This window comes from Physella acuta, unplaced genomic scaffold (assembly GCF_028476545.2).
Source record: "Physella acuta isolate Inbredline_101_S28 unplaced genomic scaffold, ASM2847654v3 ptg001199l, whole genome shotgun sequence".
NCBI classification, from domain to species: Eukaryota; Metazoa; Mollusca; class Gastropoda; family Physidae; genus Physella; species Physella acuta.
In genome coordinates this window covers 144515-171788 of record NW_026732716.1, presented here as the reverse complement: position 1 = coordinate 171788, position 27274 = coordinate 144515, and the positions used below count along the sequence as shown (strand labels likewise).

General features: G+C 33.5%; 1 protein-coding gene across 1 annotated transcript; it reads left to right on the top strand.

The window, feature by feature from the left end:
* Nucleotides 1-26360, top strand: LOC131957051 (SCO-spondin). Its single transcript, XM_059321752.1, has 45 exons — nucleotides 1-58; nucleotides 357-482; nucleotides 1175-1336; nucleotides 2257-2450; nucleotides 2663-2804; nucleotides 2964-3137; nucleotides 3322-3392; nucleotides 3538-3639; nucleotides 4097-4268; nucleotides 4492-4747; nucleotides 5043-5193; nucleotides 5451-5623; nucleotides 5852-5966; nucleotides 6345-6491; nucleotides 6605-6791; nucleotides 7199-7430; nucleotides 7870-8086; nucleotides 8233-8321; nucleotides 8713-8768; nucleotides 8921-9073; nucleotides 9195-9392; nucleotides 9714-9916; nucleotides 15006-15133; nucleotides 15505-15614; nucleotides 15737-15886; nucleotides 16149-16263; nucleotides 16478-16638; nucleotides 16864-16971; nucleotides 17263-17382; nucleotides 17501-17608; nucleotides 17771-17800; nucleotides 18261-18514; nucleotides 18713-18839; nucleotides 18998-19042; nucleotides 19240-19472; nucleotides 19637-19775; nucleotides 20190-20279; nucleotides 20910-21286; nucleotides 21685-21739; nucleotides 21937-21972; nucleotides 22840-22952; nucleotides 23144-23234; nucleotides 24641-25099; nucleotides 26055-26071; nucleotides 26325-26360. Exons 2-45 carry the CDS (start codon nucleotides 377-379, stop codon nucleotides 26358-26360), a joined length of 6402 nt encoding a protein of 2133 aa, XP_059177735.1. The 5' UTR covers nucleotides 1-58; nucleotides 357-376.
* Nucleotides 26361-27274: the final 914 nt, after the last annotated feature.

The window sequence follows — 27274 nt, the reverse complement described above, 5'->3', positions numbered from 1 at the left end:
AATACAATCACAAGAGCAGCTTGTTGCAAAGGTTGGAAGGGTCCAACTTGCGAAGAGCGTAAGACACAATTATTGTTATATGTAGTGTATTATATCTATATAACTGTTAGACACAACACACTCTCCTCTTTCTGTCTCTAAAGTTACAGGCCAATAATGATATATTTATATAGAGCTATAGATGATAATATAGATAGGCCTACAAATAGAGATAAATGTATATAAAATTATAGTCTTGTATAGATATATACATATTTATATACATAGACAGATATATGTATTTGTATAGATCGATAGTTTTATATAGTACCTTTTATATAGTAAGTGGGCTGACCTGTCATTTGTATGTCTTGCAGCTGTATGTGATCCACCTTGCATGAACGGAGGTCAGTGCGTTGAAGCAGAGACCTACCCAACAGCATTGCCAAAGTGCTTGTGTACTTCACCCTTCACAGGAAAACTCTGTCAGGAGAACTTAGATGGTATGTAAACTACTGTAGTGATATGTCTATCACCGATGTTTTAGTGGGATGGTATGTAAACTAATTTAGGGACATGTCGATTATATCTAACTACTGTAGGGACATGTCGATTATATCTAACTACTGTAGGGACATGTCGATTATATCTAACTACTGTAGGGACATGTCGATTATATCTAACTACTGTAGGGACATGTCGATTATATCTAACTACTGTAGGGACATGTCGATTATATCTAACTACTGTAGGGACATGTCGATTATATCTAACTACTGTAGGGACATGTCGATTATATCTAACTACTGTAGGGACATGTCGATTATATCTAATATGCTTTTTAGTTAAAACAATACGCGATTACAAGTCGATTGTACCAAGTTATTGCAGGATATGTCGATTATATTAGGCTATTGTGGAGACACATCTGTTTTAGTGTGGGCAGGGCTCTGTTATGTTACTTATTAGAGAAAAATATTTCTAATAAGTAGGCCCTATAGGCAAGTGTATTTTAGCAGCTGTATTTAGATGTTGTAATATTTCGTAAAATATTTTGAGCAATATAAAGGTTGACTTATTTTTTCTTTAATTTTATAATCAGCTCCGTAAAAACTATGGTTGCTAAGCATTTTAGTTTGCTTTTTTTTAAATTTATAACCCACGAATTCCTATCAAAGTGGTAAATTCCTTTCAGTTCTGAAGAACAGCACGCTGAGGTACTGCTACAAGGGTACAGGCTGTCAGGGAAATCTGAGTTCTCCTCAGGCCATGGAGATCGGTCAGTGTTGTGTTGATGGTTTCTCCGGATCCTGGGGAAGTCAGACTAGTCCATTGGCTTGTTCACCTTGTAACACAGGTAGGACATAGTTTATAGATGACAACAGATGATCGGGCTAATAAACATACATGCATTTATTTAATTGTGCTTCTCTGGTTAAAAACCTGGAATGTGTGTGCTTCCTCACATTTCATTGTTAACAAACTATTAATTCCCATTCCGTGCTGCATTTTTTTCCCATTACCTTAAATGAAAGGACAACTCAACAATAATTTTGCAAATAACTTTTTAATAAGGGAGATAAGTAAAAAAGTGAGTTTTTTTGTAATTGCCTCCCATGCTTATTTTTTAAATTTTATAACGCAGCGTTGGGTCACAGTGTTTGGCACTCGGTTTTATGACAACCCAAAAATTTTAATCTATTTTAATATTAAATTACTCATTAAAAATTAATTAAAAGATTATCATATTCAATAAACGGGGAAATAACAGGCTTTAGAAGTAGAAATCAATCACCAGTCGAGTGATCACGGATGTTTTCAATCTTAGAGCTAACAAAAGACATCAGGAAGGGGCAGATAATTGACAAACTGTCACTGAGATTTACTGATCGTTTCAGTTTTATCAATTTTCAGCATTGTTATTAAATGACAATTAAAAATGAATGGAATTGAAGTAATTTAATATGTTACTTATAATTATTTTCAAATCGTGATTAATATGATTCATTAAATATGTAAATATTTTCTGAATTGAAATTTTTTGGTCCTTTCAGTAAAAAAAACATAATTACATATAGGGCCTAGATCTATATCCTATTGGGCTATTATCCTAGTTGTTAATTCATTAACCATGACAGATTTACCCATGTTTGTACTTATCTCATAGATAGAGCACCACAAAACACTTTCATGTCATACAGCCTAGAAAGTTAGAATATCACAAAGCTGTCTTATGTCATGGACACATAGATTTAGAGCATCACATTTTTTTTGCAGACAAAGCTGTTAAAGTCAACAACAATCTTGACTACGTCACCTGTGTTACATCTGGACCAAGCTGGTACAGAACATTTGACTCTCTACAGTACACCTATCAAACTAACTGTGGTGCTGGTCTCGTAGTCACACCTCAGATCAGGATTGATTCCGTCACTGACTGCGAACCAATGAACACATGTGCATGCTACAAGGTATTGTAATTAGAAACTTTATTTCAATTAATTAAATTGTATCCCTCATTTACATTTAATCCTGATGATGTGAATAAAATTAAAAAAACTTACCTTAAATGCATTATTTTCTGCATAAAATTTTGAAGTGCATATGCCTATATTTAAAGTACCTTTTAAAAAATTAACTTTTGAAGTTTTAAATAAAACCATGTATGTATATTTATTTGCAGATTGTTACAATTACTGTATATGGTAGCCCTACCTACACATACACATTGGATGGCCCAATCCTGACATCAACAGATGGTCAAACTACTGACAGTTACGATGCCTCTGCCCTCCCAGACAACACACCAACATCCATCAACAAAGGTATTTAAGTTTCTAGCTCATATATGCATTACATTTGTGTTAAGATTTATTCAACTTTGACTGCAGTATCTAATTTATATCAATTGAAAATGCAGTTTAAATACTGTTTTTTTTATAAAAAGAGTTTATTAACAATGTATTTCATGCTATGTTTAATAGGAAGTTTGATGATGAAGTATGATAAAGATTCAAAGGCTGTGTACCTTATGTTCAGTAATGGCATAAGTGTACGAACTGAAACTGATGGAACTTGCTCAATCACTCTTATGAAAAACTCACCACTCATTGCCAATATGGCTGGTGTCTGTGGTAATGCAAATGGCTATGTTGATGGTAAATAATTTTTCTTAATCTCTTTTAAACAATTTTTTTATCTCTATGCAATTTGTTTCATTTATTTTTATTCCAAGTCAAAAGCTGTGTTTTTTATGATAGAGAAGACACAGGATTGGTTAGTGCATTATTAAATGCTTTGAAATAGAGAAATTACATATAATGTGTATTCTCTATTCTCTAGATGAGTATGGTCTTCAAACACAAATGGGAGCTCAGCGTATATTTGATATTTACAAGAATACAGATCTACCAGTAAGTCACCTTAGTTAGTTTACATTTGTATTCATTTTTAAAACTGAAAAACTGTACTTATTTTATCATATATTATTGTAAACATTTTTCCAATGCAAATATATTTATGAAACTTTTGTTAATTTGTGATTGTGATGTATTTTAGTGTGGAAGAGGTCTCTCCAAGTGTCCAACACCTGAATTGACAACAAAGGCTGATCTTGCTTGTCAGCCATTGCTTCTCATTATGTACAGATACCATCCATTTGTGAGTATTAACAAATATATTTTTAAATATTATACTTGACATAACTATTAAAACTAATTAAAGAATCATGATCATTATGTAATATGTGATATCATTATGTTTGCAAAAAAAATCATAAAAAGATTCAATTGATGGCTCATGCAGGGGATGAAATCCATGTTTAAATTATTTATTTTTATTCATTTTGCAACACTATATAAAAGATTGTCAGTTATCAAGCAAACAATAAGAGGAGATAATTAGTGTAAAACAGTTTTTTTCTCAAAACAAAAACAGCATTTAAACAATTTTATCAATCAGTTGTTATAAAAACTTGTAAATAAACCACAAATAAATCTTGCCATTTGTGTTCTTTTTATTTAACAATCCTAGTCTGTCCATGTTGAGCTTATTTAATTTCATTTCTTCTTGAAACACCTATGAAATTTTTTTTTTAAATTATTTTAATATTTACCAGGTGCCTGTTGAAACCAGTATAGAAAATTGTCGTCAATCCTATTGTACTTCTTTTGCTGCTGGTGGAATTGAAGCTGCAACCAAAGCAGTTTGTAAAGCTCTCTCAGCTTACCACACATTGGGCACACTCGCTTCAGGGGAAGCTATTTCATGGAGATCCAAAAATCTTTGTCGTGAGTACTCATTTCTATCTATGATTCTCTTTATATTTACTATATATAAAATTTTATTAAGTAATCATATTTTACTATCTTCCACGGTGTAAAAGGAATTATGACTCCTGTTTCATTATGTATCAACCATGATTGTGACAATATGTTTTTAAGTTTTTATATTTGATTATTTTGGTTTTTATGTGTTACTTTTATTAATGGTTTTGTGTGTTCATTCTTTTAGCCAAGACCTGCAAACAACCTATGCAGTTTAATGGCCTCATCATTAACAAATGCCCACTTACCTGCGGAGCCTCACTCTACTCCTACACAAGAAGCACATGCCGTACTCAACCCTATGGGGGTTGCGAGTGTCCTGATGGCTTGGCCAAAATCAACAGCACTTGTGTTGCACCAGAGACTTGTCAGTGTAGGGGAGATGATGGTCGCTACTACAACAGTGGTGATGTCATTGAGTCCGGAGATCACTGCAAAACCTGGTAACATTTCGTTTATGATTAGCCACTTCAACTGTACATGGTGTTAGAGTGACATAAGTAATATTTGTTGAATAAAGTTTAATGGTGTATGATAAGGCTACACTAATTTTATGAAAACTCAACAACACTTCACCCCTCCATTCCCACTCTAAATGTATCAAACTTTGTGAATAACCCCTTAATTTTGATGTAACTTCAATAATAAAATCTCAGACAGTGGGCTTATTTTGTATCAAGCAAGTAGTGATGTTAAATTTTGGTAAATATTTGTGACAAATACATTTTTTCTTTACAGCAAATGTGGTTACCTTGGTCTATGGGATTGCACAGATAGTCCAGAAAAATGCTCATCAACTTGCATTGTTTTAAGAGGAAGCTATGTAAAGACATTTGATAACTACATGTATGGAATTCAAAACGCTTGCGGTGAAATGACTATTGCTTCAGTAAGTCTTCCATTTTATATATTCAGTAATCACTGCGATAAGTTAGCTTTATTCTCTTCTTTGATTGTTTAGTAATTCAATAACTATTTTAGAATTGATTGAAAATTAGAAGATTTCTGTTAATTTGTCGTTGTATATATATATATATATATATATATATATATATATAAGCTATAATTGTATTATATGTGTACATATATTCGCATATACTGTAGAGGTTTTCTGATTCAATTATTCTTTACATTTTTATTTTGTAGGGAGAAGGATTAAAGATTGTTTATGGTACACTTACAAGCACTCAGGATGAAAATGGTGAAACAATTACACCCTCTTATGTTTCAATTACTTACAAAAATATCACAAGTCGTTTGGACATTCACAAATCTGGTGCAGTAATGGAGAATGCATTTAGACCCAATGTTTACATCAGGTATTTTATGCTGCAATTATATCTTGTGGTGACATCTTGTTTATTATTTTAAAATTTATATTGCTTGAATCATTATATTTTGAAATTTTATATTGCTTGAATAGAATATTAGTTGTATATTATTTTTTTATCTGTTGAAAATGTTTGTTTATTAGGTGATCTTAAAGGCAGGCAAAAAAGCAAAAAAAAACTTTAAAATGAATCAAATGCTTCATTTAATTTTTTCAGACAAATTGCCAAAAATGCTTTTGCTTGTGATATTGATGGAGGCAAAATCCGTCTGCTGTCTTATCGAGATGGAAAATTGTACATCAAGCTGAAAATAAATATGTTTAGAGACAAAGTATGTACATTTAAACTAAGAGTTAACATTTAAAAGATCTATTACTAATTATTTTGAACACATGAATGTATTTTATTGAAAAGTTTTTAAACATTTACTCTGAAGAGAGTGTTTAGAATATTATAATACTGATTGATTATGCAGTTCCAATATCAAACTAACCATCTACGTCCAACAAATATTTTGTATTTTTAATACAATACATGAAGATTGTAGTTAAATTTGTTGTAAACTTTCTATGATGAATCTATAAATTGTCAATATTTGTTACACTGATGATGTTTTGAAAACTAATAACCCAAAAGAAACTATTCATTTTAACCAAAATAAGCAAATTTTAATTTGAGAAAGCAATAATTACTATCTTTTGTATTTCAGATAAGAGGTATCTGTGGTAACTTTGACAACAACAAAGACAATGATCTGATGTCCCCCTCTAATGCTATCATGGATGGACAGGCATTCGTTGAGATGTACACCACATGCAAGGAGGCTGTTTTTGCTGAAGTGACACAATCAACTCAGGTATTGTTTTTCATGTACATTTTGTTCAAGAATTGCAAACTTAGTATAATTAATTATTTAATTAGACATATTAATCTATTCAACTCAAAATGTTTAATTTATTTTTGCCTTAGGATCCCCGCTGTGCAGCTATCAATGATGTTCAGAAACCATCCAACGCCAATGTGAATAGTGACATGGCTGTCATGTTTTGTAACAATGCCCCAGATGATGCTACACGATGCCAAACACTGCAGGCTTTTTGTTATCAAGCTAATGTTAACTTCCAAGAAGTCTTCAGTAGTATTTCTGGAGCATGCTGTAAGTATTAATTAAACAGTCTTCATTAGTAGTGTTAGAGCATGCTAGAGCTCTAACAATTAAACCAACCTGTAGGTTATGTACAGACTTTACCACATAACCCTTTACAGAAGCATTTTATACTTTGCACTGTGATATGGATTTCTTTTCAGTTTGTATCCAACTCGTTTAAAACTAAATAATTAACATTTTTGATTTGTTTCTGAGATACGCTAATCATGAATGGTTCTTAAATCTTTTCTATAACAGCACAATTGTTTGAAAGCTTAAGTAAAAGTTCAGCTGGGTGAATTACTTTCCCACTAATTTATTTAAAACATCTTTTAGGTGTAGGCCTGGGATATTTTTATTTTATTAACCTTTCTCGCAATAACAGATTATGTGAAATATTTTGTTTTTCTGACCAGCTGATACCACATGCCAAAGAACAAAAGTGGATGTCTGTACTGCCAGTTGCTATGGAAGCATGTTCCGAGACTGTGAGCCAGAAACCATTTACACTTGTGGCTGTGCTGAAGGCTTATTTATGAATGACAAAGGAGTCTGTGTAACCAAAGCTGAATGTGGTTGCAAAGACTTCACAGCTCCAGACAAACTCTATGCTCAAGATGACAAATTCATGAGTGGATGTAGAAAATGGTATGTCTATTACTTTTTACATCAACTCATTTTGCTATATTTTGTTGCTATATTCAGCTTTATTGTACTGATAAACAAAACTTTAAAGCCATTTGAGAAAGTCTCATTCAAATGTGGTGTGCTAAGTATTCTAAAAATGAATTGTAATTATTATATACATGGGACAGAGTGGTCGGACTGTAGAGACTGCTAACTTGAAAGTCATAACTTTGAGCCCCAGGCTTGAGTCTGAAGGGCATCCTTGAATCCATCCATTAGGGAAATTATGCTGGCTGAACATAGTGTTGACTACACTATCCCCCTTGTTTGCCAATGTAATTGAAACAGATGAACTCTATCTGCCACATGTGTCATTGGTATGAACTGGGGAAAATAAGTGAGAGTAATTGTATATAGCTTATTGCTTGCACTAATTTGTTCTGTCAATTTTCTATAACAGTACCTGCTTGAACAGCACACTGTCATGTGACCAAAACTGTGAAGAAGTGATCTGTGCTAAATTACACATCTCTAAAAAAGATTTACTTGACAAGAACCCAGACCCCACATGTGCCAGACAGATCTGTCCCAAACCATACTACACAGAAAAAGGCTGTATCAATGTTGCAACTAGTTCACAGTCATGCTTCTGTGGAGATGGAGATGTTCAAACTCAAGTAATTTTATTGTAGTTTTAAAATTATAAACATTTTAAAAACAGACTATGAATATAAAATAAATTACTATTTACAAATGTGCTATTAATATTAAAAAAATATAGGGTTTAGCTAATTTATTATTATTATTTTTTTTACTAATTTAGACTGGACTCTGTGTCAAACATTGCCCTTGCTACAACAAAGGCACATACTACCCTCATGGTGCAAGCATTGTTACCAACTGCATTACACAGTAAGTACACATTTGTAAAACTCAGTGAATACTGCTGAGAAAAAACATTTGTTAAACATTTTCAGCTTATCCTATTTATAAAAGAATTAATTTATACAGACATCTATTGATTTTTAAAAAAAAATTATGGTTTTGGTTTTTTATTAAGAACTATTTTTCAAAGATTGTGAATTGTGATTATTCATAATTTATTGTGAAAGAAGACAATTTAAAAGAACTTTACATTAGCATTTAATCCTATATGTGCAGAATTGCTCTACTTGTTGTACCTTTTTTTAGATCTGGTTAGCTTAATTTTAACTGAAGCTCTCAAGCCAGATTTATTTTTGGGTATGTAAAAGTACAATTATTCAGTTTGTTATATATTGAAAATTTCGACTTTTTACTACAGAATTTGTAATGATGGTGTCTTAGAAACACAGGAAGGACGAACATCAACTTGCTCAGGTGAAAATTATTTTTCAGTTAGCTTGGTGAAGTTTTTTTTTATATATACTTCCTTAAATTTTGTTCCTATAAAGTGCTTAAAAAGAATATTTATATTTTTAATTGAAAGTAAGATCTTAGAATAACACTGAAGTATTTTATTTTAATAACAGGCACTTGCACAGTCTCTGGAGCATCCATGAAGCTAAAATCTTTTGACACCTCAACTCTCAGTGATTTCTCATTTGATTCTAAGTGTGAGATTATAATGTTTAAGACTGATGAAGACACTATAAAAATTAAACCAACAGAGTGCGGCTCATCACGTATGTATTTTTAATGTACTTTAGTCTTTATAAATTTAATGCCAACAGAATTTTGTCAATGTTGTTTATTGTGTTGCAGATTAATATAATATGTTACTATTCAATTTATTATATTTGACAGAACAAACTTGCTTGTACCAAGTGACATGGGAAACTTCATATATCAATGCACCAATCACCCTAAGATCTACTGAACCCAGCTCTGTTATGGTGGGAAACAAAGTATATCAAAACAATGTGGGAAACTTTATACATATCTTTGACAATGGCATTATCTTGACAATTACAACTCCAAATATGGCTTTAATATGGGATAAAGGTTCGCATTAGTTTCTTATTTTAAAATTTGTATTAAAAATATATATAATAAATATTTTTATATCATAAAATTGAAGTTAGTTTTCAGGCATGATTAATTTTATAAAATATGTTTAAACATTCATTGTAATTATCTGTCCGTTTATTTTACAGTATTGAATACAAATATTTGAGCACAGTTATTGTATTAGCTAACCAAACTCAGAAGGCATATACCTAAACAAAAACAGTCAGCTATAATCTTATGTAAACAGTCTATCAAATTTAATAGTTTAAATTTAACATAGTTTTTTTTTTTTTTAAATATATTTATTTATTACAGGAACATCACTGAGCATTGAAGTTGGGGGCAACTATTACAATAAAACAAAAGGGTTGTGTGGTAATTTCAACATGGATGCTCATGATGATAGCATTGGTAGTGACAATCTACCAAAAGACACATTGAGCAAACTTGCAAAGAGCTGGATAGCTAATCCAGATGAATGTACTATGACAGAAGATCAGACAGTTGTAACTTGTGAGGTGAGGAAATAATTTATTAAAACATACTTCTATGTTATCGATTTTTATAAAAATAAATTTAATTATTGATCAGATAATTGATGGTGGACTGGTTGTGTCCTAGAGGCCCGGGAAATTTTAAAAAGGATCTCCAACCCCAGATTGGAGTTTTCATTGTGCTTTTTTTCATCAAATCCTGAATTTTAGCCATGGTAGATTTATAAAGGAATGGACAAAAAAAATCAGAACCATCCTGCAGGCCCACCTGGTTTTTGCCTGCAGGTAGACAGGCAGGCCAGTCCAACCCTGGTTAACAAATCTTTTCCTTTTTAGTAACCTAAACATGCATTCCTTTTAATTAAAACTTCTTATAATGGATTGACGATAGAAGCATGTGGTTGTATATAAAACGTTTATTGGCCTTCATCTACATGATGGTAAAGAGAGAGGACGGAAGTGACGAGAGACAATTATTTATATACATGTAAGGGACATCACTCAAGATAACAGTATAAATATAATACTAATACAAGAAGAGTGAGTTCCCTTGACTTCACAAGTCTCACTATATTACATCCCTTTACCCTTAGTAAACACAACACATCTCTCAATAGAACAATTTACAGTATCCTAAAATCACCAATTATATTGTAACATGAACACTATGGTAGATTGCATCCTTACAAACAATGCACAATATGTTACAACATAATTAAAATACAAAACAATGATGTCAAAGTCCTTTTGACCTTTAAAATCATAGGTCTAACTTATTTGGGACTTTGATTGTCCTGCTTGACCTTCTCAGTGGCTTTTGATTTGGTGACTCAAGATTCTGACCATCTGGATTCTCTATCTCAGGAGGTCTAGGATCAAAATCATTAATTCCAGAATTTACATTTTCTGACTCCAGACTACTTGGTTCACTCATATCAACAGAACTTGGTTGTGGAACAAACTGAGTTGGTGTGAACTGTTCAGATTTGGTGGGATTGACAGATTCACACTTATTATCTGCACAAGTTATTTTTACTTTATAAGACACAGGTCCTGTACATTGAACAATTTGACCTGGTATCCATTTTTCCCTTCTCCCATAATTTCTCAGATACACATTGTCATTAACTCCAAAATCTCTTTCAATGCATGTTTTGTCATGATTTAATGGAACTATTTTTGAATTGGCATCTGGAAGTATTATGCTGTTATTCAGATCCTTGACTGACATAGATTTCTTTGATTGATCAATTTTCTCAGGTAATCTGATAGTGCTTTTTAGTAACCAAAAATACTGTTTAAAAGTAATATCCTGGACAATATCACTTTGCAACTGTGATCCAGTATTTGAAGTGGGTGTATTAAATGGCAAAAATCTTTTTTTTTTCCTTTTGATGTTACCCTTTTAGTTTCTGTAAGTGCTAATAATGTTAGCAAAGTTGTTTGATGATCACATTCCTTCTTACTAATGTATTCTCTTTAAAAGCATTTGAAATTGCCATATCACCATAATCATTTATTAAGTTATAAATACTTTGTTTAGGTAACTCTGACTGATAATGGACTGCATCTTCTCCATCTTTTAGACTTAATTCTATTTTTCTTATTTTATATGGCCTTAAGTCATCATTCACAGACTCTTCAGGCCAACCATTCTTACAGTACTCATATGCTTTTATTAAGCACTCATCTTTTTGTGTTTCTCTTTTAATATCATTCACATTTATATTGGAGTTATCCATGATAGTGAAGAGAACAAATACATCTTCTGGTACATAGCTAAGGCTTTGGTTTTTTAAAGGTAATCTACTAAGACTATCTGCACTATTCTCAGATCCAGGTTTGTATTTCAATTCATAATTGTATGCAGTTAGTGTGATAGCCCATCTTTGAATTCTTGGTGAGGCATGCTCAGGTAAGGGTTTGTTTTCTCGAAATAAACCTAGCAATGGTTTATGATCTGTAAAGATGGTGAACTTCCTACCAAACAGAAACTTATGAAATTTCTTAACACCAAAATGATGCCTAAGCCTTCCCTATCTAACTGAGAATAATTTTTCTCAGCCTGGTTCAAAGATCTACTGGCAAAAGCAATGGGTCTGTCACCCTTTTCATCTATGTGGGATAAGACTGCTCCTACACCATCTGGTGAAGCATCACATGTTAATATAAGTCTTTTCCCTGGGTCATAGTGAGTTAGTAAGGTGTCAGAAGACAAAGCTTCTTTTGCTGTATTAAAAGCAGCTTCTTGTTGTTTACCCCAGTGCCAAGTTGCATTTTTCTGCAGCAGCTTGTACAGTGGTGATAGTTTACCAGACAGATTCCCTATGAACTAGGCATAGTAATTTATCAAGCCCAAAAAAGCTCTTAGTTGTTGGGTATTTTCAGGTTTGGGTGCTTCTTTAATGGCTTTTGTTTTCTCAGGTTGAGGTCTGATACCTTGCTTGCTTAATATATAACCAAGAAAACTAATTTCTGTCAGCATGAATTGACATTTATCTTTGTTTATCTTTAAACCTTTTTCACCAACTATTTTCAAGACTTTACGTAGTGTTTTAAGATGTTCAGTGTCATTCTTACCAGTTATGTACACATTGTCAAAGTAAACACAAACATTTGGAATATCCCTAAAAATACTGTCCATGACAGCTTGGAAAATTCCAGGGCTAGATGATATGCCAAAACATAGTCTTTCATATTGGTAGAGTCCTTTATGTGTGTTTATTGTCGTATAGACTTTTGAATCTGGATGCAGTTCTAGTTGAGTGTAAGCATGACTAAAGTCTAATTCAGTGAATTTGTCTCCTCCTGCCAAATTCAAAGAAATTTCCTCAATGTTAGGAATAGGGTACCTATTTAGCTCTATTTGCTTATTCAGTGTAGCTTTATAGTCTCCACAAATTCTTATAGAACCATCCTTCTTTAACACTGGCACAATGGGCGTTGCCCAATCGGAATAGTCTACCTTCTTTATGATGCCATTAGATTCCAATCTACTTAGCTCATTTTCAATTTTATCCCTCATTGCATAAGGTGGAACTCTAGCTTTGCAGTATCTTGGATTTGTGTCTTTAATGCTTAACTTCACTGTTCTATCATTTAGTAATCCAGAATTACCAAAAACACATTTATTTTCAGATATAACTTTATCTATTGAAGTAAGACTAGATTCTCTTGCATTGTTCAATGAACATATACTCTCCCAATTTAACTTAAGATCAACTAACCAGTTCCTACCTAGTAATGGTGGTCCATTTCCTTCAACCACAAGAAGAGGAAGTTTAACACTTTGACCATTATAACTTACATGAACCATACACTCTCCTATTACCGGAACATTGTCACCAGTGTATGTTGTTAGACACTTGTGACATGGTTGTAGAGGCACTGATTTTCCTGTGACAGCATCAAAGTCCTTCTTTGTGATGACTGTTAGAGATGCTCCAGTGTCAAGTTGGAAGCTGATGCTCTTACCGTTGATATTAACTAGTACATTGATGGGAGCATGACTTATTGATTTCACAGAGAACAGGCTGAAATCCGGCTGCGAATCAGTTTGAGCATTTTCACAGGTAGAGTGGTTCATTGGTTGGGTTAGGTAGTCTTGGTGAGAGTTAACATAGTGCTGCCTTTGGTTGCGGTACTGTCTTGACTGGCTAGATTTAGCAACAGACGAAGACTTTGCAAAGCAGGCCTTAGCAATGTGACCTTGCCTACTGCACTTATAACAAGTTGCTGACTTGAACTTGCATTGATGAGATGCATGGGGACCTTTGCATCGATGACATTTTTGATAATTATTACTAGATTTAGATCTAGGCTTTGAACGTGCAGGATGTTTAGCATAAGTTGAAATGCTCTGATGGAGTTGGTGTTTGTTGACTAACCTGCTGTTTACTGCATGGATCTCTGAAGGCGTTAGAGATTTTGCCGCATCTGATGACTGCTGGAATGAAGTTGCTAGTTGAATTGCTTTTTCTAATGTTAGATCTGACTCGAGCAGCAACTTTCTTTGAACATCAGGACTGTTTACACCTGTCACAAACTTTTCACATAGTCTGTCAGACAGCGTGTCTCCGAATTCACAAAATTCACTTAAATTACGTAAAGCAGCAACATATTCTGATATTGACTCGTTTGGTCGACGAGTCCTACCGTCAAATCTAGCTCGACATAGAAACTTTGATGGGGTAGGCGCATGGTGGTCTGTTAGCAATTTGCTCAGCTCGTTAAAGCTCTTGGTAGTTAGACTAGCTGGTGCGCATAAGTCCTTTAGTAGCCTAAATTGTTGAGGCCCTATGACTGTTAACAAAACAGCTCTCTTTTTGGCTTCTATCGTCACGTCGTTAGCTTCAAGGTAAAAGCTTAACCTATCTAGATAATCATGAATGGTTTCATCATTCGAATCAAATTCTTTTATTTGGCCATACAGCGCCATTATTCTAGAAATACTTAGCCAATATGCCATATGCTCTAGCAAACCTCTTTTTGAGTAAGTAGGTGCTCTTTCTAGTGGATCATTTATCCTTGTCGCCAGATATAATGGATTGACGATAGAAGCATGTGGTTGTATATAAAACGTTTATTGGCCTTCATCTACATGATGGTAAAGAGAGAGGACGGAAGTGACGAGAGACAATTATTTATATACATGTAAGGGACATCACTCAAGATAACAGTATAAATATAATACTAATACAAGAAGAGTGAGTTCCCTTGACTTCACAAGTCTCACTATATTACACTTCTAATGCCTAATACCTCATTTAAAATTGTCAATGATTTTCTATCAAACTTTAACTGTGAACTAGTCTATTTCACTGCCTGAAACATACTTGTTGTATGGGGTGAGGACAGAATTACAACACTAAAACAAGGCAGACAACTAAAAATATATTCAATTATATAATGAAGATGAAAAATGACCACTTGACTTAGTTAACACTATCAGACAGAATGAAGAAAAAAACAAAAGACCATAAGTTATACATCAAGACATCAAATGTTTATCTAGACAAAAATCTGAGGTTTGACTGCAAGGCTTATAGATGTGTATCTGGTTTGTATATAAAATTGTACATTGTTTATCTCCAAATTTGTTTTCATCTATTAGGGATCACCTCGTGAAGCATGGGCACGTAAAGCCTGTCTGATCATTTTGGAAGGTGAAGCTTTTGCTCAGTGTAGAAAACAAGGGGGAGCACTCAGCTTTTATCAAAACTGTTTGGTGCAATCCTGCGCGTATGTATAATCACTACTAACGCCTATAAAAATTGCTTATTTTCTATATTTTCTTTTCCACAATAAATGAAACTGTATTCAAACCATTTCAAGTTCATTAAAAATTCTTTCTCTTATATACTTTTTCTTAATGGAACTACTTTTAGCATTGTCTTCTTTCTATACAATGGCCAGCTGTGGATTTCAGACACCATCCTACTTTACAGTATCATTATAAAGACACACGTCTAATACTTGCATACTTCATGAATTCATTATTCTTGCAGTGGCTGGGATTTTAAGCCTTTGTATGGCAACTCATAATGCTTAGGGGGCTATTCAATAAAAATATATTCAACAATTTATTAAAAATTTCATTTTCATTTCTTTAGCTGTGATTTGGGTGGTGATTGTGAATGCTACTGCGAGGCTGTAGCTGAGTATGCAGCATTCTGTAACAGAATCAATGCACCAGCTCGTTGGAGAAACCAAAAGAATTGCCGTATGTTACACAACTTTGTCCCATTTTAAAGCTGCTAATTTTATAATTTAATAGTAAAGCGTACAAACTTTTATCAAAATAAAACGTATGAAGCATTTATTTTAAATACTTTAATTTTACAGCAATACAGTGTGAAGGTGGAACTCAGTACGATGCTTGTGGTAGCACATGCCCTGAGACATGTCAAAAACCAAGTAACACAACAGAGAGCATCTGTGAAGCTCTCAACTGTCAAGAAGGTTGCTACTGTCCTCCAGGCTATGTACGATCAAGTCAGTAAAACTTAATAATATCATAGAGTTCTATTGTTGTTCTCTTTCTGTATCACAGAGTGAACATTATTTAATTTTATTTTGTAGCTTTACATATTTTTTTGGGGATTATTCATCCTTTTTTTACATTTAACATTATTTTAAACTATCTTATGATGTTTAAAATAAATTTAAGCTGATCAAATAAAACTAAGAATTATCTTTGAACATGAGAAAAACTAAAGGTAACAGTATGGGAAAAAAATAATTTTTTTTTACACAGATCCAGATGACTTGGAATCATCCACTTGTATTAAAAAAACTGAGTGTCCATGTGTTGATGAAAAAGGCAGAACAATTCCACAAGGGGAGTCTGTAAAACTCTACTGCCAAGATTGGTAAGATAACATCCAAGGCTTTAGAGATTCCAATCAAATAGGGCTATAACTTTGTTTCTAACCATGCTAGTATTGATATACTGCCTACACTTATTTTTTTGTTTTAAAACAATAAAATTTAGAAACACAATTCTATTGTACAGCTTTCTTTTCAATAATTAGTACAAATAAAAAAATACAAAAAATGCTTACCATTTCTGTGATTATTTAACAGTAACTGCAAAGATGGAGAACTCATATGCACTGGAGATCCATGCAAAGATGAATGTAGTGATAATGAATTCAGGTGCAATGACGGTCATTGTTTCAATAAATTGCTCAAATGCAATGGAAAACCTGATTGTAGAGATGGTGCTGATGAATTTGGCTGTGAAGGTATGGCTTAGAAAATTGTTTACATTTTGTTTTAAATTAATAAATTATTATAGAGGTTTGTAACCATTAGAAGACGCAAGCATTTTTTGTAAAATAAAAAATGACAGATGTAAATAGTTTCAACTAATTTAGAATACATATTTTTACTTAGGTTCATAATTAACTTTGAATATAACATTGTATAATTTTATAATATAACATACAAGCGATCTTTACTTTACTCAGGAGAAAAATGCCAAGGATTTCCTTGCAAAAATGGACAATGTGTGGGAAATAATACACTTTGCAATGGAATCTCAGATTGCATGGATTCATCTGATGAAACTGACTGTGGTAAGAATTTACTTTATGGTATATTGCTTTATTCAATTTTATGGAAATAATTAAAGTGAGAGAACAAAAAGCATTTTAAAAACTAAGTTTAATATAGAATTTGTACACTTATACACTGTTATCCTTTGAATGAAAGGGCATATTATAATAAAGTTTACTTTCTTTTCAAGTTAATATTATTGTATTATAAATTTTTTTCTTATTAAATTTTTGTTTTACTGTGTTTTTTTAGATATATCATCTTTCACTTTCAAAATGAAGATCTACATTAATGTTTATATATTTTTGTAGACATTGTTTGTGATGAGGGAAAATTCAAATGTAATCAGAGCAACTATTGCATTGACAAGGACTCTGTTTGTGATTCATATTTTGACTGCTGGTATGGTGAAGATGAAAAGGATTGTCAAAGTAAGACATTTATAGCTTATTATCTGCAAAATGCTTAATGAATATTTTTTTTAAACTTTCAATTAATTAAAATACATTATTATGAAGTTATCCCTATTTGCAATATTTTTTTCTGCAGTCTGTCCACACAATGAAACACATTGTAACCAAACCTACTGCATACCTAAAGACTACCACTGTGATGGTCATGATGACTGTGGTGATGGATCTGATGAAATGGGTTGCAGTAAGTTGCACTTAACCTTTAGTCAAAGTAGATGTATCAAAAGTTATTTTGATCTTAAATTGTACATATTTTTTTAAAAATGTGTTTAGATAAATATTTACTTGTAACAATTATAAATGAAAATATAAAGTTTCATTTTAAAATTTTTAACTTTCTTTTCAGCAACTCCATTCACGACAACAGAAACTGAAAGTAAAATATAACTTTTGTTTTTTTATCTGTATAATGTAAAGATACTTTTAAAAGTATTTACTTCTTTATTTATTTCTATATCTATGTAGGCCTATATTTTCACCTCTTTATGCATTAATTTTCTTACATTTTAACACTTAGGCTTAATTTAGATCAGCAGCACCTAAGAATGCAAGTAATTGTAAGAAATGTTAAGACAATGAGACTGACATTTTAAAATGCCAAGATATATTTCTTTATTGCTGTTTGTAAAATAAAGGCTGGTGGGTTTTTTCTGGGAGTTGATTAATTTTATGCTTGAATAAATTAAAAAAACTACACCACTATTTTTAAACTTCTGCTTGAATAAATCTCACCTTATACTTCTGTATATTATGTAAAGTCTTAAACCTTCAAGTACAAAATTATTTATTTGTTTTTTTTTATGGTTTTCAATTTCAATGTGCATTCTTTTCACTAGAATGCCAGCATACATTGAAGAGATTTACCCAGCCATCAGAAGATCTTAAGATAAAGACAGTGCCAGAAGATGGTTTTGCTCCTAACATTTTTAGTCCAACTGGTTGGAAACCGCAAAATGTTGTTGATTTGGTTATTGAAATACAAAGTGGAGTGACCCCAGTCCTCTATGAAATAGGCTTTAAAGTTCTAGATGGTGTTGGTAAAAATTTGACTGTGAGAATAACCAACATTGCTGGCAATTCAATCATTGAAGTAAGTTCATTTATGTTTATCCTTTGGCATGCTCAGTCAATATATTTGATACATTAAATGTTCTGGGTATTCTTGATTTGTATTTGGTTTTAGCCATAAGTGTATGTGTACATTATAACTCAATTTACTAAAATGCACTAACTTTTTATTTTTCAATGTCACACACTTTTTTTTTTTTTTGGTTTTTTTTTTTTGCAGAACCGTCTAATAACACAAAGTCCAATGGACTTCAATGGGGTGTATAAGGCTGAGGCTAATATAATAACAATAACAACACAAGCTACAATCGCATCAACCTACATAGATGTTTGCATGGAGTCAATTGGTAAAAAAAATTCTTTATTATTCCTTTTTTAAAAATGTATTTCAACCTAAATTAAAAAGAAGTGTATCAATTTTTCTTCAAGATTTTTCTATATCCCAACATGTTAGCTTAATCATTGTTTTTAAAAAGATAACTCACCAAGCTTTATGTTTTTTTAGTGCCTTCATCAACCCCATATTCTTCAACTCCAACCACCCCACAAGGTAAATAATTGAAACAATTTATAGTGCTATAAATAGATTGTTAGGACAATACATGTGTGAATACTTTGTATAGATTATTTACTTATTAAAAAAATTTCAAAATAGAAACCACCAATTTAATTTAATTTAATTTACAAGTAAATTTGCTAAAATTAGAATGCTATAAAAAGCCTTTTTCACTTTCATTTTTTTTACAGAGTGTGCAAAAGATTTCACAACTTTGACCTCCTCATATTTTGGACCCATCTCCAGTAGCTCCAATGTTTTTAAGCCATCTGACAGCAACAATTTAGAAATTCAAGTTTCATTTGGGACAAAACCAAATGTTGAACAAATAAGTGTTCAAAGTATAGAGTTCAGTTTAACTGGGAATTATGAATCTTTCTCAGTTGCTATCAAATACAAAGATGGAAGTTTAGTTACTAGTCAGGTACTATTGTTAAGTCTTCATGGAATTACATCAAGCCACTGATGTCTTATTTATTTTTTATTTCAACCCTTTTTTTTCTAGTGTAGCTTAGAAATTATTACTTCATTCAGCTGACAAAATACATCTTTAAAAAAATGTCAAACATTCCCATTTTATTTTTATAGGTTGATGCACCAAGCTCAGATGTGACTTTCAGACCTGTTAATCCCAACAACATTCAAGATATAAAATTCACCTTTGAACTCACTCAAGCTACTCCAGGAGCTGAAGTTATTTATAAGGGAGCAGAGGGCTGTGTTAAAGGTTTGATTATTTGCTGATCTTAAAATCTAGTTTAACCAAGTTCCCGGGGAGGAGGCTCAAGACATTGGTCTATCTCTTAGAAATTTTTTAAAACTTAACTAATTCCTTGTATTTTGTCTAAGAATTATTACCTCTTGATTCAAGTCAACTAAATATAACTATTTTGTGTCTAAGGTTAATAATTGTTTTTGTGTAAACATTAAAGATAGAGCATTCTATTGCTAACCCAATAGAATAGATTAACCTATGTTCTGAATGAGTCTTCATGCTATGTACCTGACAATGTAAGTATAAAGAGCAGATAGCATATGTAATAGCTGTGGTTCTTTTGTCATCACAACAGAAAAAAAAAATCATGACGTGTTTGTTTAAAATTAGTTACTAGTTTACACATGTCTACAAATTATTTTTCAGTGGGAAACTGTTCACAAGGCTATTGCAATGGTCAATGTTTAGACAACTATTTGAACCTTTGTGAATCTCCATGTCCACCAAGTGAATGCTGTAAGTGAATGATAAAATATAAAGTCTAAATTATTGATTTGTTACAGATTTACATTTAGCATGTTTACCATCATGTTAAAAGTTTGTAAAACTTGAGCTAGCCACAGTGAGATTTACTTGTATTAAATTCCTTAGTGTCCCTAACAACTTATGTGTCAATGTGTGCTGATTAAATGCCAGTGCTAACTGGTATGTTGTTTTGTTAAAGAAATAGATGTTGGATGGTCACCTCTAGCATATACATCCTGATCATATTCTCCCTTTTTAGTACCATTTGGCATTATTTACCAGTTGAAAAAAAGCTCTCTACAATTGTTAAAACTTAACTGTTTATTTTAAAGAACAATATTCAATAACATTTTCAAATCCACATTATCCTGTACCATTTTTGTAGAAAACACTAAAATATTTTAGCAAAAACTTAAATTGTAACTTCACATTACTTACAATAAATCTTAAATGAACTAAAAGGCATTTTTGATATTAAAACTAAATTTAATTTGAGTTTTAAAAAACCACAATAGAGATTTTAAGTTTTACCTTATGATCCTGAATCTTTTTTTTTTTATTTTCTTTGATTATTTGTTTTCCTTTTGTAAAAAATGCATTGTCAGTAAATATTCTCTTCAGTCACAACACCTAACAGAACAACTGAAACAATTATTACACCTACACCTGAGTCACATAGCACACCTGGACCAACAAGCACACCAGGATCACCAAGCACACCAGGATCACCAAGCACACCAGGATCACCAAGCACACCAGGATCACCAAGCACACCAGGATCATCAAGCACACCAAGATACCCTAGCACTACTCCTTGCGCTGAAGTAATAATTCCACAGGATAAACTTGTGACAGTTACACCAGTTTTTGACAATTCTCTAGCTATTTCCAAACAACAGCTTGTTATTCTGAAAGCTGAAAATGAATCATCACTGCTTGATGTAAATCCTAATGGGCCAAATGCACAAGAAACTGTCATTTCCATCCCATATACCCAGGTAATTAACCATTTCTTTATACACATCCAGGGTTTCTTTCAGGTCAATGGTAACCATGCCCCGGGGGAGGATAGCACTGCCCCACCCCCTCCTCCTGATAGAGATGCTTGAAATAATTTCAGACACAATCCATTTTATTACTTTAAGAAACGCTGAGCACAGTTATTTACCAATTTGAAAATTAAATTAAATGACACAAATTTAGCTAATAATTCCTAATTGTTATCAATATAATACACAGTAATAAAGAGACATTTATTGTATAGTAGTAATGTTTGTATATTCAATTACTTTAAATTATAAATATGTTCATTAAAATCAGCATAATGGTATTGCTTTAATATTTTTTTAAATTTTGGCATTATACTCATGTCTTAAATTATATACATTTTTTTCAGTCTAAGGAATTTATAAATTCAACCGGACGTTATGCAACTGTTATCTATAAAAATGGTAAGGCTATTTTTATTCACTTTCTGTGTTAATTCTTACCTTTTATATTTTTAAAAACTAAAGTGCTAAATATTATTTATTGTATATTTGTAGATTTAATTTTCCCTGATTTTAATTCTAATAATAGTTGCACTGTTCTTAGTCACTATTTTGAATTATAAAACCATTTTAGTTAATAATATTACTTTATTCTTTAGATCAAGACTATGAAGCAAAATTAGAGACTTTCATTGGTAAGATAAGCGTTTCTATTAAATTTGAAACATTTATTTAAAAAAAAATATTTAAAAACTATTTTATATTAAATTAGGCTATAGGCTTCATTTTCTCTATTATTTACTTAATATGGCTGTCTATCCAGCTCTCTAACTGACTTATCTTGACTATTTATCAGAGAATAATTTGGGGAAAGGGTGCTTGCCCTATGTATGTTTTAAGATATTTAACAAATTGGCTCCAGCTTAAATGTTTAGGAAAATTGTTGTCAGTGCATAAGCTGTATACCACAAAACAACAAATTGTATCAATTATTTGGTTGGCCTTAATATGCACAAGCTAGTTGCCTATGATGTTTGCTTTCTAAAGCAGTTACCTTATGGGTGGGTCATAGACTATTTAGTTTCTTCTGTCAAGGGTGGGGGGAAGGGATGAATACATATAAGAAAAGAAGCTCTACATACAGAAATTGCTGGAATTTTAATTATTTGTCTCTATAGACACTAAAAAATAGTATATGTGAGTGTTTGTGTGGATGTATTTTTAAGCAGATACATTTAATACATTAAATTCATTTATTCATGAATAAAAATGTTTATAACTTTTAAAATTAACTATACTTGTATATATATATATATATATATATATATATATATATATATATATATATATATATATATATATATATATATATATATATATATATATAATTTGTTTGTGTTATATTTGTATTCATCATAGTAATATTTAATAATGGATAATTTTTACTTCATTGTGGAGCATTATCACAAATAATCAGTCCAAAAAAAACATCAATCATGTTTATTGTTCAAATTATTTTAATCATGAGAAAAATCCTTTATAACCATTTAAATTATGTTTAGACTTGACAGACGGTGTTCCATACCAATATGAAGATTCTACTATTGTGAGTTTTGTGGTAAACCCAGATGAAGGCGTACAGCTTCCTCCCAATACAAGGACGTACAATTTAGTTGTGAGTTTTTTATTAGTAAATATATAAATAAATAATTTACACACATATTTTATGTATTTGTATTTTTTAATCTAAAAATGAATACATATATTTATGGAATCAATCACTCTTAATTTATTAATTTTTATACATATGCCCATATAGAAAATAACATTGTGTTTTTGATGATTAATATTTTAAAACAATTTCAGAATGTAAATAGTGTTGTTATCAGCACACTGAATGAATTTGTGTTTGCCTTTACAAATACGGATACACCAGTTCAAGTTGTTAAATGTACAGGTATGCTTGTTTAAAAAATAATCTACAGTATTTAAAAATTTACAGTCAAGATAAAATAAATTATCTAATGTCTCTTGGGGTCTTATGGCAACTTAATTTATAAATTTAAACTTATTATATACATATGAATACTTACAAAAAAGCTAAGCTGTTATTTTTCTTGTTTTATAATGTAATGGAAAACTATTTCATTCAACTAGGTTATGTTTATTTTTGATGACATAACTCAGTATTATTGAAAAGCATGCTATGTCAAACAATGGTCTTATGTGGGGAAATAATTGTTTTTAAAAGTTTAAAGAAATGTTGGATTTGAAGATTTAATTTAACATCTAACCTCGAAAAATAATCATTTTAAAAAGGTTTAAAAAGTTTTATAATCGAATAGAAATCATTTCATAACTAATTAATATACTATCTCATAAATTGCCCTTATTTGCTAATTTTAAAAAATCTAACCCAATCTGGAACTTTAAATACAAATTTCTTTACCAAACTGTTATTTTATTTATAAATTATACGTTTCTTTATTTATTTCCCTGACTTTATTACACATACTAAAAGAAGCTTTGATTGAAATGTGAAATAAAATTATTTTAAAAAGTTTAAAGTAATACTAACTTAAGTCATGAAACTTCTTTGGTAACAATTATACATCTAGAAAATGCTGAACATAAAAATTTGTTAAACTTTGATTTAAAATGACCTAAATTGTCACAAAAATATAGAATTTAAAAATTTTAAATTTAAAAATTAGGATAGTACATTTTTAAAATTAACAATTTAAAACAAATAAACCAGGAGTGATCTCCCCTAAACTTTCTCGAATATTCTAATATAACACTACGGGGGATGGCAACTCGGGTCATAGACAATATATTACAACATGTAATTTAATAAATGTACAAGATGAAACAAGTTTAGCTTCAAATAAGGGGTGACAAGACCAAATCTTAATTAACAACACCTATTTGACTACAGGACATGTATAGTTTAGGTAGCATCTAATAAATATCTAAATATGTTAAAGATAAAAATAAAACACCTAATCTTAAAAAAACAAATAACATACTGATTTAATGAAAACATTCAGCAATTGGTTCGTCTAAATGTAATTTACTTATGGCTTATGTTTTGCAATACTTAATATCAATCTAAACATCAAGGAGATCTACATTTGCAAAATAAAAGAATTCAGTTATCAGCTATGAATTCCTAGTTTCCAATTTCTTTATAAAATACTTCTTACACTTCAAGACTAAAAGTCATAACAATTTTATAAGAAACAAAATACACTTTAAAAAAATTAAGGGAATACTAAATATTAAGTAAAACAACTATAATCCAAAATTTAAAATTAAGCTTTGATCATTCACACTAAAAACAAATTCCTTTTTAAAACTCAGAACCCACAAGCACACCAGGATCACCAAGCACACCAAGATCACCAAGTACAACTGGATCACCAAGCACACCTGGATCACCAAGCACAACTGGATCACCAAGCACACCAGGATCACCAAGCACACCTCAAACACCAAGTACACCTAGATCACCAAGCACACCAGGATCACCAAGCACACCAGGATCACCAAGCACACCTGGATCACCAAGCACACCTGGATCACCAAGCACACCTGGATCACCTAGCACAACTGGATCACCAAGCACACCAGGATCACCAAGCACACCTCAAACACCAAGTACACCTAGATCACCAAGCACACCAGGATCACCAAGCACACCAGGATCGCCAAGCACACCTGGATCACCAAGCACACCTGGATCACCAAGCACACCTCAATCACCAAGCACACCAGAATCACCAAGCACACCAAGATCTCCTAGCACACCTGGATCACCAAGCACACCTGGTTCACCTAGCACACCAGGATCACCAAGCACACCAGGATCACCAAGCACACCAGGATCTCCAAGCACACCTGTGTCACCAAGCACACCTGGATCACCAAGTACTCCTGGATCACCAAGCACACCAGGATCACCAAGCACACCAGGATCACCAAGCACACCAGGATCTCCAAGCACACCTGTGTCACCAAGCACACCTGGTTCACCAAGCACACCAGGATCACCAAGCACACCTGGATCACCAAGTACTCCTGGATCACCAAGCACACCAGGATCACCAAGCACACCTGGATCACCAAGCACACCTGGTTCACCAAGCACACCAGGATCACCAAGCACACCAGGATCACCAAGCTCACCAGGATCACCAAGCACACCTGGATCACCAAGCACACCAGGATCACCAAGCACACCAGGATCACCAAGCACTCCTGGATCACCAAGCACACCTCAATCACCAAGCACACCAGAATCACCAAGCACACCTGGATCACCAAGCACACCTAGATCACCAAGCACACCAGGATCACCAAGCACACCTATATCACCAAGCACACCTCAATCACCAAGCACACCAGGAACACCAAGCACACCAGGAACACCAAGCACACCTGGATCACCAAGCACACCTAGATCACCAAGCACACCAGGATCACCAAGCACACCAGGATCACCAAGCACACCTGGATCACCAAGCACACCTCAATCACCAAGCACACCTCGATCACCAAGCACACCTCAATCACCAAGCACACCTAGATCACCAAGCACACCTCAATCACCAAGCACACCAGGATCACCAAGCACACCAGGATCACCAAGCACACCTGGATCACCAAGCACACCTGGATCACCAAGCACACCAGGATCACCAAGCACACCTAGATCACCTAGCACACCTGGATCACCAAGCACACCAGGATCACCAAGCTCACCTGTGTCACCAAGCACTCCTGGATCACCAAGTACTCCTGGATCCCCAAGCACACCAGGATCACCAAGCACACCAGGATCACCAAGCACACCTAGATCACCAAGCACACCAGGATCACCAAGCACACCTAGATCACCAAGCACACCTGGATCACCAAGCACACCTGGATCACCAAGCACACCTCAATCACCAAGCACACCTGGATCACCAAGCACACCTAGATCACCAAGCACACCAGGATCACCAAGCACACCTGAATCACCAAGCACACCAGGATCACCAAGCACACCAGGATCACCAAGCTCACCTGGTTCACCTAGCACACCTGGATCACCAAGCACACCAGGATCACCAAGCACACCAGGATCACTAAGCACTCCTGGATCACCAAGCACACCTCAATCACCAAGCACACCAGAATCACCAAGCACACCAGAATCACCAAGCACACCTGGATCACCAAGCACACCTAGATCACCAAGCACACCAGGATCACCAAGCACACCAGGATCACCAAGCACACCCGGATCACCAAGCACACCTCAATCACCAAGCACAACTGGATCACCAAGCACACCTCAATCACCAAGCACACCAGGATCACCAAGCACACCAGGATCACCAAGCACACCAGGATCACCAAGCACACCTGGATCACCAAGCACACCTGGATCACCAAGCACACCAGGATCACCAAGCACAAAAGGATCACCAAGCACACCTGGATCACCAAGCACTCCTGGATCACCAAGCACACCTGGATCACCAAGCACACCTGCATCACCAAGTACACCAGCATCACCAAGCACACCTGGATCACCAAGCACACCTGGATCACCAAGCACACCTGAATCACCAAGCACACCAGGATCACCAAGCACACCAGGATCACCAAGCACACCTAGATCACCTAGCACACCTGGATCACCAAGCACACCTGGATCACCAAGCACACCAGAATCACCAAGCACACCTAGATCACCAAGCACACCTAGATCACCAAGCACTCCTGGATCACCAAGCACACCTGGTTCACCTAGCACACCTGCATCACCAAGCACACCAGGATCACCAAGCACACCCGGATCACCAAGCACACCTAGATCACCAAGCACACCTCGATCACCTAGCACACCAGGATCACCAAGCACACCAGGATCACCAAGCACACCAGGATCACCAAGCACACCAGGATCACCAAGCACACCTAGATCACCAAGCACACCTAGATCAC